General features: G+C 39.8%; 1 protein-coding gene across 2 annotated transcripts in view; it reads left to right on the top strand.

Moving 5' to 3' along the window:
• Positions 1 to 13,421, top strand: part of Hmcn1 (hemicentin 1) — a 457,385-nt gene that overhangs the window by 383,171 nt on the left and 60,793 nt on the right. For both annotated transcript variants that reach the window (NM_001271292.2, XM_087580179.1), the window contains 7 exon segments: positions 477 to 598; positions 785 to 949; positions 4,433 to 4,540; positions 5,081 to 5,218; positions 5,346 to 5,480; positions 10,212 to 10,481; positions 13,049 to 13,239. In NM_001271292.2, the coding sequence (NP_001258221.1) occupies positions 477 to 598; positions 785 to 949; positions 4,433 to 4,540; positions 5,081 to 5,218; positions 5,346 to 5,480; positions 10,212 to 10,481; positions 13,049 to 13,239 (1,129 nt within the window).

Here is a 13,421-nt window from a genome sequence, read left to right as displayed (position 1 = left end):
CATGACATATAAAGAGGTGTGTTAAGTGCAGGGGCGGGGACAGTGAAGCAGATAGACCTCTACTCACTTACATAGCATGTAAGTAGTCAAATATACATCCTCAAAGTCACCGATAAATTTTGAGATGCTTTATGAGAAGCATTTCAAATGGAGCCAGGAATACATTCTATGCTATTAAGTAGTAGCTGTCAATATACTTCATCTACTAGGAGAAGAAGTTTGATGATGATACATGTGTTCAGAAAACATAAGATTCGGGGTTCAGGCAGTTCTTCCAGGCAGCTGTCTCTCATTAACATAAAGTTTGGATCCTTTACCATATAAAGTTCCATTTTGACATGCAAACTTTGCATCAGAGAGATGACGCTCATTTGGCACAAAGGAGGAACTCCTTTCCCCAGCTTCTCTCAGTCTCTTACCATATCAACTGCAAAACACATGGAAACTGAAATACTTGTGTTTGGACTCTCCTCTAGACTCCTTTCCTCAGGTTCACTCATCATCATTTCCCCCTCTGTGGATGACACTGCCAGTTACGAGTGCACCGTGACAAGTGATGCTGGAGAGGACAAGAGAACAGTGGACCTCACTGTCCAAGGTAAAATGAGCTTGAAAGCAGACAGACAGACAGACACATGGTGCTGTCTGTCATTTCACCAGACAGCCTCTCTTCATACCTGCTTGGCACTCACTCTCTAACATCAGGGAGAAGAGGGACAGCATGGCACTGGGAAGTTGGAGGGATAGAATGGCAATGTGTGGTTTTCTCTTTTTGCTCTTTTAGTTCCTCCCACCATAGCTGATGAGCCTATGGATTTCCTGGTAACCAGACAGGCCCCAGCAGTCATGACCTGCTCTGCTTCTGGAGTTCCACTTCCCTCAATTCACTGGACCAAAAATGGCATAAGACTGCTTCCCAGGGGAGATGGCTATCGGATTCTGTCCTCAGGTAACAAAACCTTGTTCTGTGGCTTCACTCTCATGGATTGGAATAGTTAGCAATGGGCAGGCTTCCCCAGACTTCTGTTATGACAGAATGAAAACTTTAAAAAGCCTTTGCTCTTGAAATACAATTATAATAAGAAGGAGGAGTAGATAAAAGACAAGAAAAGAGTCTAGGGCTGGAGAGATGGCTCAGTGGTTAAGAGCACTATCACTGCTTCCAGAGGTCCTGAGTTCAATTCCCAGCAACCATATGGTGGCTCATAGCTGTCTATAATGGGATCTGGTGCTTTCTTCTGGCATGCAGGCACACATGCAGACAGAACACTGTATATATAATAAATAAATCTTAAAAAGAAAAAAGAAAGAGTCTAGGAACAAACTAACATGTACTATCTGAAGCTGTTCTAATGTAATAAGCATGCTTATAAGTATGATAGACCACAGACTTAGCAAATTCACTCCTTACAGGGACTCACACTTTCCCACTGACAGAATAAAATGTCTATTTAAAAGCCATTTAGTGCCTAAGTCAGAATTATACTTGAGACTATGTGACTAAGATAAGCTTTTATTTCAGTCTGTTCTTTATTCTTTTTTTATTATATATATTTCTTTACTTACATTTCAAATGTTATTCTCTTTCCCGGTTTCCTGTCCATAAGCCTCCAACCCCTTCCCCTCCCCCATATGGGTATTTCTCCCATCCATTCCCCTACTGCCCCCTCCATATTCCCCTGCCCTGGGGTTCCTACCTTGGTGGACCCCTTCCACTGGTGCCCCAACAAGGCTATTCTCTGCTACATATGCAGTTGGAGCCCTGAGTCAGTCCATCATAGTCTTTTGGTAGTGGTTTAGTCCCTAGAAGCTCTAGTTGGTTGACGTTGTTGTTTTTATGGGGTTGCAAGCTCCTTCAACTCTTTCAATACTTCCTCTAATTCCCCCCAAGGGGGTCCTATTCTCAGTTCTGTGGTTTGTTGCTAGCATTGACCTCTGTATTGGACATGCTCTGGATGTGTCTTTCAGGAGAGGTCTGTATCTGGTCCCTTTCAACATGCATTTTTTTAGCTTCATCAATCTTATCTAGTTTTAGTGGCTGTATATATATGGACCACATGTGTGTCAGGCTCTGAATGGCCATTCCTTGAGTCACTGCTCTAAACTTTGCTTCTATATTCCCTCCTATGGATATTTTCCCCCTCTATCAGATGTAGGATTGGTAAAGATCTTTTCCCAATCTGTTGGTTGCCGTTTTGTCCTAATGACAGTGTCTTTTGCCTTACAGAAGCTTTGCAGTTTTATGAGGTCCCATTTGTTGATTCTTGATCTTAGAGCATAAACCATTGGTGTGTTGTTCAGAAAATTTTCCCCAGTTCCCATATGTTCAAGACTTTTCCCCACTTTTTCTTCTATTAGTTTGAGTGTATCTGGTTTGATATGGAGGTCCTTGATCCACTTGGACTTAAGCTTTGTACAGGGTGATAAGAATGGATCAATTTCCATTTTTCTACATGATGACCTCCAGTTGAACCAGCACCATTTGTTGACAATGCTATCTTTCTTCCATTGGATGATTTTAGCTCTTTTGTCAAAGATAAAGTGACCATAGGTGTGTGGGTTCATTTCTGTGTCTTCAGTTCTGTTCCACTGATCTATCTGCCTGTCTCTGTACCAATACCATACAGTTTTTATGATTATTGCTCTGTAATACTGCTTGAAGTCAGGGATGGCAAGTCCCCCAGAAGTTCTTTTATTATTGAGTATAGTTTTTGCTGTCCTGGGTTTTTTGTTATTCCAAAATAAACTTTAATGGTTTATTTTTTGTTTATTCTTCTCTTATAAAATACATCCTGACTGCAGCCACCCCTCCAAGTTCCTTTCCCAATTGTCCTCTCCTTTCTCCCCTCTCAGGTCCATCTACCTCCCCTCTCCCCTAGATCCACTGTGCCTCCATTTTTAATGTTCGTATAATTAAGCAAGAAAGGTTTGGTGCTAAATATTGCAATTTACTTTGGATCATGGTAATAGTCAATATTTGTGCAATTTATAGCACTGAGAAACATTTAACTAAATGAAAATATACATGATTTTTATTGAAAATGGATCCTGTACTAGGCAGGCACCATGGAGACAAATTGAGTAACAACTCATCCTGAGATTTCGTGAGTGTGTGTTTTCTGGTTTTGTTTTTTTTTTCTTTCATTTTTTTCTCTTTTTATTTAATCTTCTACCATACAACATATCCTAATCATAGCTTCATCTCCTTCCACTCCCTCCCAGTTCCTTCCTGCAACTCTCCTCTCCCACATCCATTTCCCTTCAAAAAATGAGCAGGCCTCCCAGGAATATCAACCAAACACAGCATAAAAAAATGTAGAAGACTGGGGAAAACCCTTGTCTCAAGGCAGAACAAGGCAACTCAGTAGGAGAAAAGGGATCCTAAGAACAGGCAAAAGAGTCAGAGACACTTCCACTGTTAGGAGTCCCACAAAACCTCAAGATAAACTATATTGTTCTAAGAGAATTTATGTGTTTCTTTAATTGATGGGAAATAATAGGACACTGACTTGCAGCATATAGCTTTGCTTTTAAAAGCAGAATATTTTTGGCTACCTCAGTAGCCAAAATCAATAGATTGGCTAGAATGCTATCATAAAACAGAAGGTCACTATACCAGTATAACCACAAAGTACTGTTCTAGAGACCACTGTTGCTCGAAAGTCAGCACTCCATCCAGGGTCTCTCTCCAAGGTATGTCAAACTCCTGTCTGCTACTGTACATTAGAGATGCTCACAGAGCCATCCAAAATAGCTGAAAAGGACAGCAATTCAAATGCCCATCCACTGCTGAACAGATACACAAAAGTGCTATTGTCCACAACAGGAAATCTATTTGGCTGTAAATAAGGAACAAAATATTACACGTGCTAAAATGAATGAATCTCAAAAACATGCTTACAGTGAATTTAGTCAGTAACAAAAACAAAGAAACAAAAACAAAACAAAACAAACAAAAAAAAAAAAAAACCCAACAACCCAGAGTGTGTGATTCCACCTCAATGAAGCATTTCCAAAAGGCAACCCTGAAGAAGCAGCAGATGGATGGATACGGTCTAGGACTGGCTTTGGAAGCTGGGAGTGAGCACAAATGGACACTAGTCTTTTGGAAGGTTTCTGAAATTAACTTGCAGCTATTAACTAACTCTCCAAATATTAAAACAAAAATCCCTCATTTGATGGTCTTTTGGCGAGTAAAGCACGAATCAATAAAGCTATTAATAATTACTTGTTGATAATGTCAAAAGAAACATGAGAAACATATAACCCACTGAATTACTGTGGGAGACAGAGACAGGAGGGTTATAAGCTCCAGTCCACCTTGGCCTACATATGAGGCTTCAGGACAGTCTGGGCTATGTGACAAGACCATGTCACAGAAGCAAACAAACAAGGAAACAAAACAAAGCAAAACACTTCCTTTTTCTATTAGGAGCCATTGAGATATCTGCTGCCCAGTTAAACCACGCAGGAAGATACACTTGCATTGCTCGGAATGCAGCAGGCTCAGTACACCGACATGTAACCCTTCGTGTTCAAGGTATGGAAGGTTGTTTGTTTACTAAAATCGCACTGGTGGGTTGATGGGTGGAGTTCTTCTCTACATGTGCAAATCCTGGGGTTTGCTCCCCAGCACCACACTAAAAGTATGCTGGTCTTGGGGGGGGGGGGGAGGCTAACTATTCATTTGTGTTTTTATTGTCGTGTTTTATTCTTAAAAGATAGTACTATGTGAAACTTGAAGTCATGGCAATGTCTTGGGTTACGTAAACCTGGAAGATATTGTTCAATAGACTACAAATTGCACAAGATCACAAACCAGACAGAACAACCTAAACAATAAATGTTTCTCCTTTTGTTTTTCTGATCTCTTCCAACATCAGGTTTCCCACCAGCATTTTCAACTACAGCTAATATTTAGCAAGATCTAAAAAAACATAAGACCTGTCATGACTTCTCTCATACAGTCAACTCACTGGGGCTTGGGGTTGTGGATTTGGCGCACTGAAACTTATCACTGTAGCCTGCAGCTCTGCCTTATCCTAAGCAATGCTATTCTTTTGTTGTTTGGCTTTTGCAGAGCCTCCATTCATTCAGCCCCAACCAAGTGAACTGGATGTCATTCTAAACAACCCCATCTTACTACCGTGTGAAGCAACAGGCATACCCACGCCATTTATAACTTGGCAAAAAGAAGGCATCAACGTCATTACCTCAGGTACCTACCATATTTCAATAAAGACTGTTACAGTTGATGTACTGCTTCATAGTTCAGAAATTTGTGTGCCTTCTTATAAAGGGAAAATAAAATTTCTTTTCTCTCTGCTTTCATGACTGTGGTATAGGCAAGAGCCTTGCTGTTCTTCCCAGTGGCAGCTTACAGATCTCCAGAGCTGTTCAGGGGGATGCTGGCACCTACATGTGTGTGGCTCAAAACCCAGCTGGTACAGCCTTGGGCAAGATCAAGCTGAATGTACAAGGTACTTGAGTAACTCATCTTCTCTGTCTTCAGAGCTGTTTATAGCAATATATACTAATTGTCCATATGTAAACAGTGTGCTTGCTTCTCCGCACAGCTCTCTTCAGTCATAGATTACAGTATCTTACTTTCTCCCCTAGAAAAGGGTCTAGAGCCTGGAACCTTTCTACAGAAGATGACAGAGTATGTTCTTTTCACTTCATGTGTGTGAACTAGGACTTGCATCCTATTTTAACTTCTGTGAATCTCTACTTGATACAATAGATGGATCTTCATGGTTCACTTTAATGACTTTGATTACCTATTGTTAGGCATGGCTTAAAGATAAGAAACAGAATATCCCAGAAATGAGTAGCTTGTAAGTTTTCATTTCTTCTATGGAATAGAGTAGAATCTTTTCTTCAATGTGAAATCAAAGTCTAACTAGCATATCCACACTTCATAAACTGAGTCTCTTAGTCTCAGCACCAGATCAGCAGTCACAGGAGTCAACACTTGTGACTACTCTCCTTTCTTTCACTTCAAGACAATCTCAAACTGCAAAAGTTGCAATATCGACAATTCATAAATGCCACCAAATTTGAACAGTAATTCCTGTGAGAGAAAAATGGAAAGAACATGACATTTTAAGAGAAAATGGGATAGCAAAGGTCAGAGCCATACAGTGTAGCAATTGTCCTGCTCATTCTAGTCCATTTGATGTTTATATTATTAAGCTCTTACTACACCCAAGTTATAAGTTAAATTTCATCATAGGCATATGCAAGGGAAAACATAGGAAGCACAAAATTCTGTGATATCATCAGTTTCAGACATTCATGGAGTCTTTGCAATATCTCCACTGTGAAGAGGGAGCAAATGTGCTTGTTCTTACTCATAGTAGCATACTTAGTAAGACTGGGTTTAAATTTATTTTGTTTTTATTCCTGTGTGTGTGTCTGTCTGTCTGTCTGTCTGTCTGTCTGTCTGTGGGTATGTGCACATGAGTGCTGATGTCCACAGAAGCCAGAAGAATGTGTGAGATCCCATGGAGCTGGAGTTAACCGGCAGCTGTGAACTGTCCAGTGTAGGTGCTGAGAACTGAGCTCTGGTCCTCTGTGAGAGCAGCCAGTGCTCTTAAGCACTAAGGCACGTATCCAGCCCCTTGAGAACAGAATTTTTAACAAGAAAAACAGCCCAAAGTTGTTGAGGTGGCACTGAATTACAATGCTTGTCACCAAACCTGATGACCTGAGTTTGATGCCTAGGAACACAGGAGAGGAGAGAGTTCACTCCAATGAGTTGTTTTCTGACCTCCACACATGAGCTGTGCATACACACACAAAGGAATGACAACAAAAGATAACTTTAAAAATTACAAAAATTAGGAGTGTGTGTGTGTGTGTGTGTGTGTGTGTGTGTGTGTGTGTGTGAGAGAGAGAGAGAGAGAGAGAGAGGGAGGAGTGGAGGGGAGAGATAAACAAAGACAGAGAGATGGAGGAGGAAAATAATTTTTCATGTTAAAGTGACAGTTTCATAATATAATTTCTATGTCTTTCTAGGATATGAAATAAAATGGTAATAGGTTTCAAGACACTACACTTAAATGAATTAATCCTGATTTCCTCACATATAGAACTTCCTATTGAGAATTAACAAATAGAGTAAAGCTCACATTCCTGTTATTTGAAATCTTAATTTCAAACTGTACAAAAACAAACAACAAACAAAAAACTCCCAAAGACTAAAATGATAAATAATAGAACTAAGATACACTTGGGTCATTTTATTTGATCAGTGGTTAGGGTGGGCTTTGCTTTGGGCTAAGGGGTGCGATAAGAGGTTCAAGAATGATTAAGGACAGCCATCTTGCCAAATTGTCCACACTAGTGTGACCAGACAGTGGTGAGCAAAGGAGAGGGCAGAAAAGCATGAAGGACGATAGACCAAGACAGGGCCGTTGTTGAAGGACCAGAGATCCATTGTGGTGGAGTTAACTTTCATTCTTGCACAACAGGAAGGGTGCAGCCAGGACCATGGTTCTGTTTGAACTAGATGTTTTTGGGTACGGTGTAGATATTATCTTTGGGAATAGGAAGGAATGGGATTAGAAGAGTGGTTAGATTTGTCTGGCCAAGGTATCATGGTCTGAGAGAGGAAGCCAAAATGTGAGCTGCACAAGAGTTAGGGAAAGTTGTGGATTAAAAATGTCTGTGAAGGTATGAAAACCAAGACTGTTGATACATTTGAAGGTTAGAAAAGACATGTTTCATGGGGTTCAAGTTTGAGCTTGAGGGAGTGGAAGTGCGATGAGGGAACACTAGCATGACAGGAGCCATCTAGAAAAGGCTATGGCAAACAAGTGAGTTTCCTGGAGATGGCCTGCCATTTTGCATGGCTGCAATGGGTGTACTCTGGAGAGACACAGCCCCAGAGGCTTTGGTTCATGATTGCTTCTTGCTGCTGATATGCCTTTCCAGCCACTATTACATAACCTAATGATTCCTGGGCATCAGCCCACCCTATTGGACAAATTTCCTGCAGATCAATATAAAGATGAATTTGCATGAATTAATAGTGTTTAGATGAATTAATGACTTTAGAGTTCCTGATTCTGTTCAAATAATTTTAGGAAGAAAGCTTAAGGAAATAGTTTTAGTTGTTTTGTCAGAAAGATGTAATAAAGTTAAAATTAAGAATAAAACATGCTCCCTCCTCATAGGTAATAAATAAAGACTGCGTAATAAGGAATTCAATGAGCATTCATAAATTACACTAAGAAGAGAAACAGGCTTGGAACTGATCCTTTCCTTTCCAGCTGTTTTTTTTCCTTTGTAATCAAGGAAAAACATTCATTCTAGGTCAGGTTCAAGGATAGAAGCCACAGGTGTGCACAATGATAAAATAAGGCCATGTGAAACTGTTGCTTTGAACTTATAAAGAGCTATGGACTGAAACACTAAATTTGCTATCACTATCCTTCTATAACTCTCCTTTTGTGTGACATTTTATGAGGTAATTTTATAAAGAACTTTTGTCGAAGAAGGTATAAAAAGGCTGAAGAAAAAAATAAGGGTAGCTATTGTGCCTCTGTTCCATCCACCAAATGTATATATGTTCGGTTCTGTCTATGTGTATATATGTGCATACATATGTAAGATGTAGGTATATATGTATGTATATAAGTATGCATGTGCACTTGTGAAATTGATGAAGCAGGTGGTCGGGCCTGACCAGAGAGAGAGAGAGAGAGAGAGAGAGAGAGAGCGCCTGACTTTCTTCCTTTCTTCCTTTTCTTTTTCTCTCTGGTTCACTAAGGGTTAATGAACCCTGAACCTCTTACTTGGGGGGGGGATGGATCTTGAGCCAGATTGAAAAGAGCCCAAGGAACTAAGCTTTTTGTCTTGGTTTCCTGCTGCTATCAGCAAGAGTTAAATTGTCAGAAGCCAGGGGATTTGGGCCACAGAATAGTAGAGTTAAAGAGTTAAATTGCCACAAGTAAGCAGCTTTTGGCCCTTCAGGTGCTGAACCCATACCCCCTTTCACTGATGGATGACAAGCTAACTCCTAGCACTGGATGATAGGAAGCCATGATAGGAAACTTAAAATTCATGATGTTGATGTCAGGTAGAACATTGACTCTGTATTAGAGTTCTTGGCAAGTGTAAAGTGCCAGATTAAAAGATCATCTGCAATTGGTATTAATTATTAGATATGATTAAAATTAGATTTCCTAAGGAAAGAGCATGGACAGAGAAGAAAGCCAAGGACAAAGTCCTGTGCCAGCTCATTTGCTTTGACTTCTGATAAAGGGGAATATACTGGGGAGGCAGAGGAAACCTAGTTGGGGGCTAGAGGAGAATACTATTTAAGAAGAGAGTAGTTTTGAATGCACTGCAGTCACAAACTATTAGAAGTCAAAATTATTTATTAATTTCGGCAACATTGTGGTCATAGAAAAGAAGCATCAGCTTTGAATTTTTCTTCACCAGATTGTTAGAATGGTTGAACAATGGAGAGACAAAGACACACATTAAATATTGGATAGTATCTAAACATTCCATAAACAGATAACTGAGGACACCAGAGGCTTGAGAGATTCTAGAAAGGGTCTCCCCTTGCAGATATAGTGTGCACTGGGAACACTCAACCAGGTAATGCTAGTCACTATAAATAATCTTAGCCTGGATATTCATAAGTATTTCGGTTCTTTCTATGGTGGATGATCTATGTCTTGGCAGAAAATCCAGAGCAATGCCTAAGTGAGTGGTTGCTTTAAATTCTAGGAAGGGAATCCCTTAGCCAGTTTCTGAAATGGGAAGAATTTGTGTGTATATTCATTTGTCTGTGTATTCATTTGTAAATATTGTCTGCTCTGAGACATCATGACAAGCTCTCCGGAAGACACAGGGGTTGAATGTATCTCTGAGCAGTCGAGTGTTTCACAAAGTTTGAAGGATTCCATTTTGGAAGTTTAAGTACCTAAAGTGAATCATAAAGTTGGTGTATGTTAAAATACCTCTGTAGACCCTCATGACTTTCTGAAAGACTCTTCTGAATGGGACCCTTCCAAAACCTCATGAATAGATGCTTATCTTGTTTAAAATTGACTGTTGCTTACACTTGTCAATTTATAAAAACCATTTTTCTGAAACAGGCTCATGAATTTTAATGTTCCAAACAAGACTGAAGTACAGAACAGAAGACCATAGGAGGTAATTTGTACACTCAGTTTGAACCTTCTGTCTTTCAGTTCCTCCAGCCATTAGTTCTCATCAAAAGGAATATGTTGTTACTATGGATAAGCCTGTCTCCCTCCTGTGTGAGACAGAGGGCTCCCCACCACCTGACATCACCTGGCATAAAGATGGGCATGCTCTCACTGAATCCATCCGCCAGCGCATCCTGAACTCAGGAGCTCTGCAGATAGCATTTGCTCAACCCGATGATGCTGGTCAGTACACATGCATGGCCGCTAACATGGCGGGATCAAGCAGCATGAGCACCACACTCACCGTCCATGGTAGGTTGTTTAACACGATTTATCTCCATCTGCTGTATCAAGCTGTTCCTTTCAATGGAAGTCACCAAGAAAAAATGTGGTGGGAGTCAAAGCCAGAGTGGATGTGTGGAGAAGAGCATGTGCTTGACTTTCAAGTCCACACTCAGTATGCTGCAACTGCTTGTGTGTGCACACATCTGTGTGAGAGATGACATCAGCATTTCCAGGAAAATGAGTGTGTGGCTAACATCCCCTTCATACTGTGATTGTTGGGGGTTTGTCTAGATTATGTGGTGACCACATGAGTTCTGTGGCTCTTCTGTTTCACTTCTTAAAACTTCGAGTCATTTTGGCTTAAAAGTACTTAAAAGTTGACCCAGTTGAGCCTTATGAGAGCTAAAGATTCATTGGATTCATTATTTTAAAGTAACACAACATTCATCTATACAATTTTTTTCATTGTATTACGATATTAACAAAATATCTAAGCATCAGCACTGATGAGCTGGAGAGATGGCTCAGTTGGTAAAAGCACTGGCTGCTTTTCTCAAGGACCCTGGTTCAATTCTCAGCACCCACGTGGCCGCTCTCACCAGTCTCTGACTCCATTTCCAGGGAATCCAATGCCTTCTTCTGGCCTCCCTGGGCACTATGCACAAATGTGATGCACAGATATACACATAATAAAAACACACATACACATAAAAAGGGATCTTTAAATATATTTTAAAAAATAAATGTCAAGATTAAAAATTAGCTTTATTGTATATTTGAAAACTAATGATAGAATATTAATTTCACTGGTAGGAAACAACAGTAAATTCAACTTTTCCAATTTCTATTTTTTAAGGTCTATTTTGCTTTGTTGAAAATTTGTAAAATTTTGATTTTTCAAGTTCATCTTTACCTTTCAAATATTTGCAGACAGTTCATTAAAATTGTCCATGTGTCAAGTAACGACAAAACTACTGACAAAATTTTTAAATCTAAGCTTCAGTGCCCGTGCAAACAGGTATGCAATAAGGGCAGGATTTTTCCCATTAATTAATTAATTAATTAATTAGCTTTATCTCCAAGTCTCTGCCCCACCCCCTTGCTTCCTGCACTACCATCACTTGAAACATTAAAACTAAAACCCTAGTCATAGGAAAAAAGAAATTAACCTTCCTCTAACTTACAAATAGGTCTGATAAATGGTTTATTTTCAGATTATTTATAGACTATCTCTAAAATGAGGCCTAAATATCAAAAGTACCATGTATGACTCATAAAGTCATAGCCTTATTTTTTTTTATTTCAACCAAATAGAGAATGAAAAGAAATCTACTATGGGCAAGGTATGGTAGCTAGCACTGGCCTGGAATCCGAATGCTTGGGGAGGCTTGGCAAGAGAATCAGGAGTTCAAATCCTTGACTAGTGAGTTCAAGACCGTCTTATGCTACAAGATGCCACAAAACAACAAAACTTGAAAGAGGTGTGTGCCCATGGACCCTACCAGGGCAGGCCCCACACCTAGATGGGTCAGCCAATTCCAACTGAACTCCATGACTTGTTTTTTGCATTGCTGTTATCATGTTTAGTTTTGCCTTGTTTTATTACTTAAGGAAGTGAGCATAAAGTTGGATGAGTAAACAGGTAAGGGAGGGTCTGATGAGTGGAGAAGGAGCAAGAAAGTGATTGAAAGTTACTCTGCAAAGTCCCCAACAAGAAAGTAAAATAGTGGATGATCTCCAAAGATAGAACCAGGCAAAAATTCAAGCTTGCTTGAGAAAAGGATTACTAATGCTTCGCCCCAGATTAGAAGCCATTGGTAGCTGCTGGCTGCTGGAAAGGGGTGTTGTTGATGTTGTTGATGTTGTTGTTGTTGTTGTTGTTGTTGTTGTTGTTGTTTTTGGTGGGTGGCCACTGGTGGCTTGTCCATGTCCCAGTGAATGTCCTCACATCCTCACATAGGTGAATACCTATGGGGATTAGTCTTGAACTCAGTGAGTTAAAAAACAATATTTCAGTGGCACATACCTTTAATCCTGAGTGTGTGACTGAGTGGGTCTCTGATTCTCTTAGGCTCTTTTCCTTCTTTTCCCTTATTTTGCTCAATTCTGATGTGTTAGTTTTATCTCATTTTATTTTATTATTATCCTTTAGAACCCTATTTGTTTTCTAATGGGAGACAGAAAAGGGGCGGATCCAGATGGGAGGAGTGGAGAGAGGGAAAACATAATCAGTATATATTATATGAGAAAAAAATCTATTTTCAATAAAAAGAGAGGGGGAAAGGACATGAGGTTTGGAGGAAGACTTGTTGGAGGGGTTGTGGAGAGCATTGTACAGGGGAGGAAGAGTGGACCCAATGAAGATACATTGTACACATATGTGAAATTTTCAAAGAATAAATATTATTTGCAAGCGAGAATGTGTTCCACTCAATACAATAGACTTATTTCGTAGTTTTAGGTTTGTTTTTGTTTTTTTGTTGTTGTTTGTACTCCTAGCAAAATATGACAAAGCCCTCAAAGGGATGTTTTTAATGAGTTGACTTTCAATATGAGCTCAATTTTCTGGGTGACTGTGTCTAAATTCTTCATAGTACCACCTAGGATCCAAAGCACAGAAGTACACTACACCGTCAACGAGAACTCTCAAGTTGTTCTCCCGTGTGTCGCTGATGGAATCCCCACGCCTGCAATTCACTGGGAAAGAGACAGCGTTCTTCTAGCCAACTTGTTAGGGAAGTACACTGCCCAGCCATATGGAGAACTCGTCTTGGAAAATGTTGTGGTAAGTTTAATGGACATGAGTAGACACAGTAGAGCCAAGCAGCTAATTCCCCCTCTTCATTTTGGCAATCTAGCTCGGAAGTATTTCCTTTAAGACTGAAAGGAAATACTCTTATAAATTCAGTGTAAGATTAGTTGCTCTTGCATTTCGTTTTATCTCCTGGGAATTCAAAGTGTATTTAA

The sequence above is a fragment of the Rattus norvegicus genome, chromosome 13 (assembly GCF_021556685.1).
Source record: "Rattus norvegicus strain SHRSP/BbbUtx chromosome 13, alternate assembly SHRSP_T2T, whole genome shotgun sequence".
In the NCBI taxonomy this organism is placed as follows: Eukaryota; Metazoa; Chordata; class Mammalia; order Rodentia; family Muridae; genus Rattus; species Rattus norvegicus.
The sequence above is the reverse complement of the archived record's forward strand: the minus strand, read 5'-3'. Positions and strand labels throughout refer to the sequence as shown.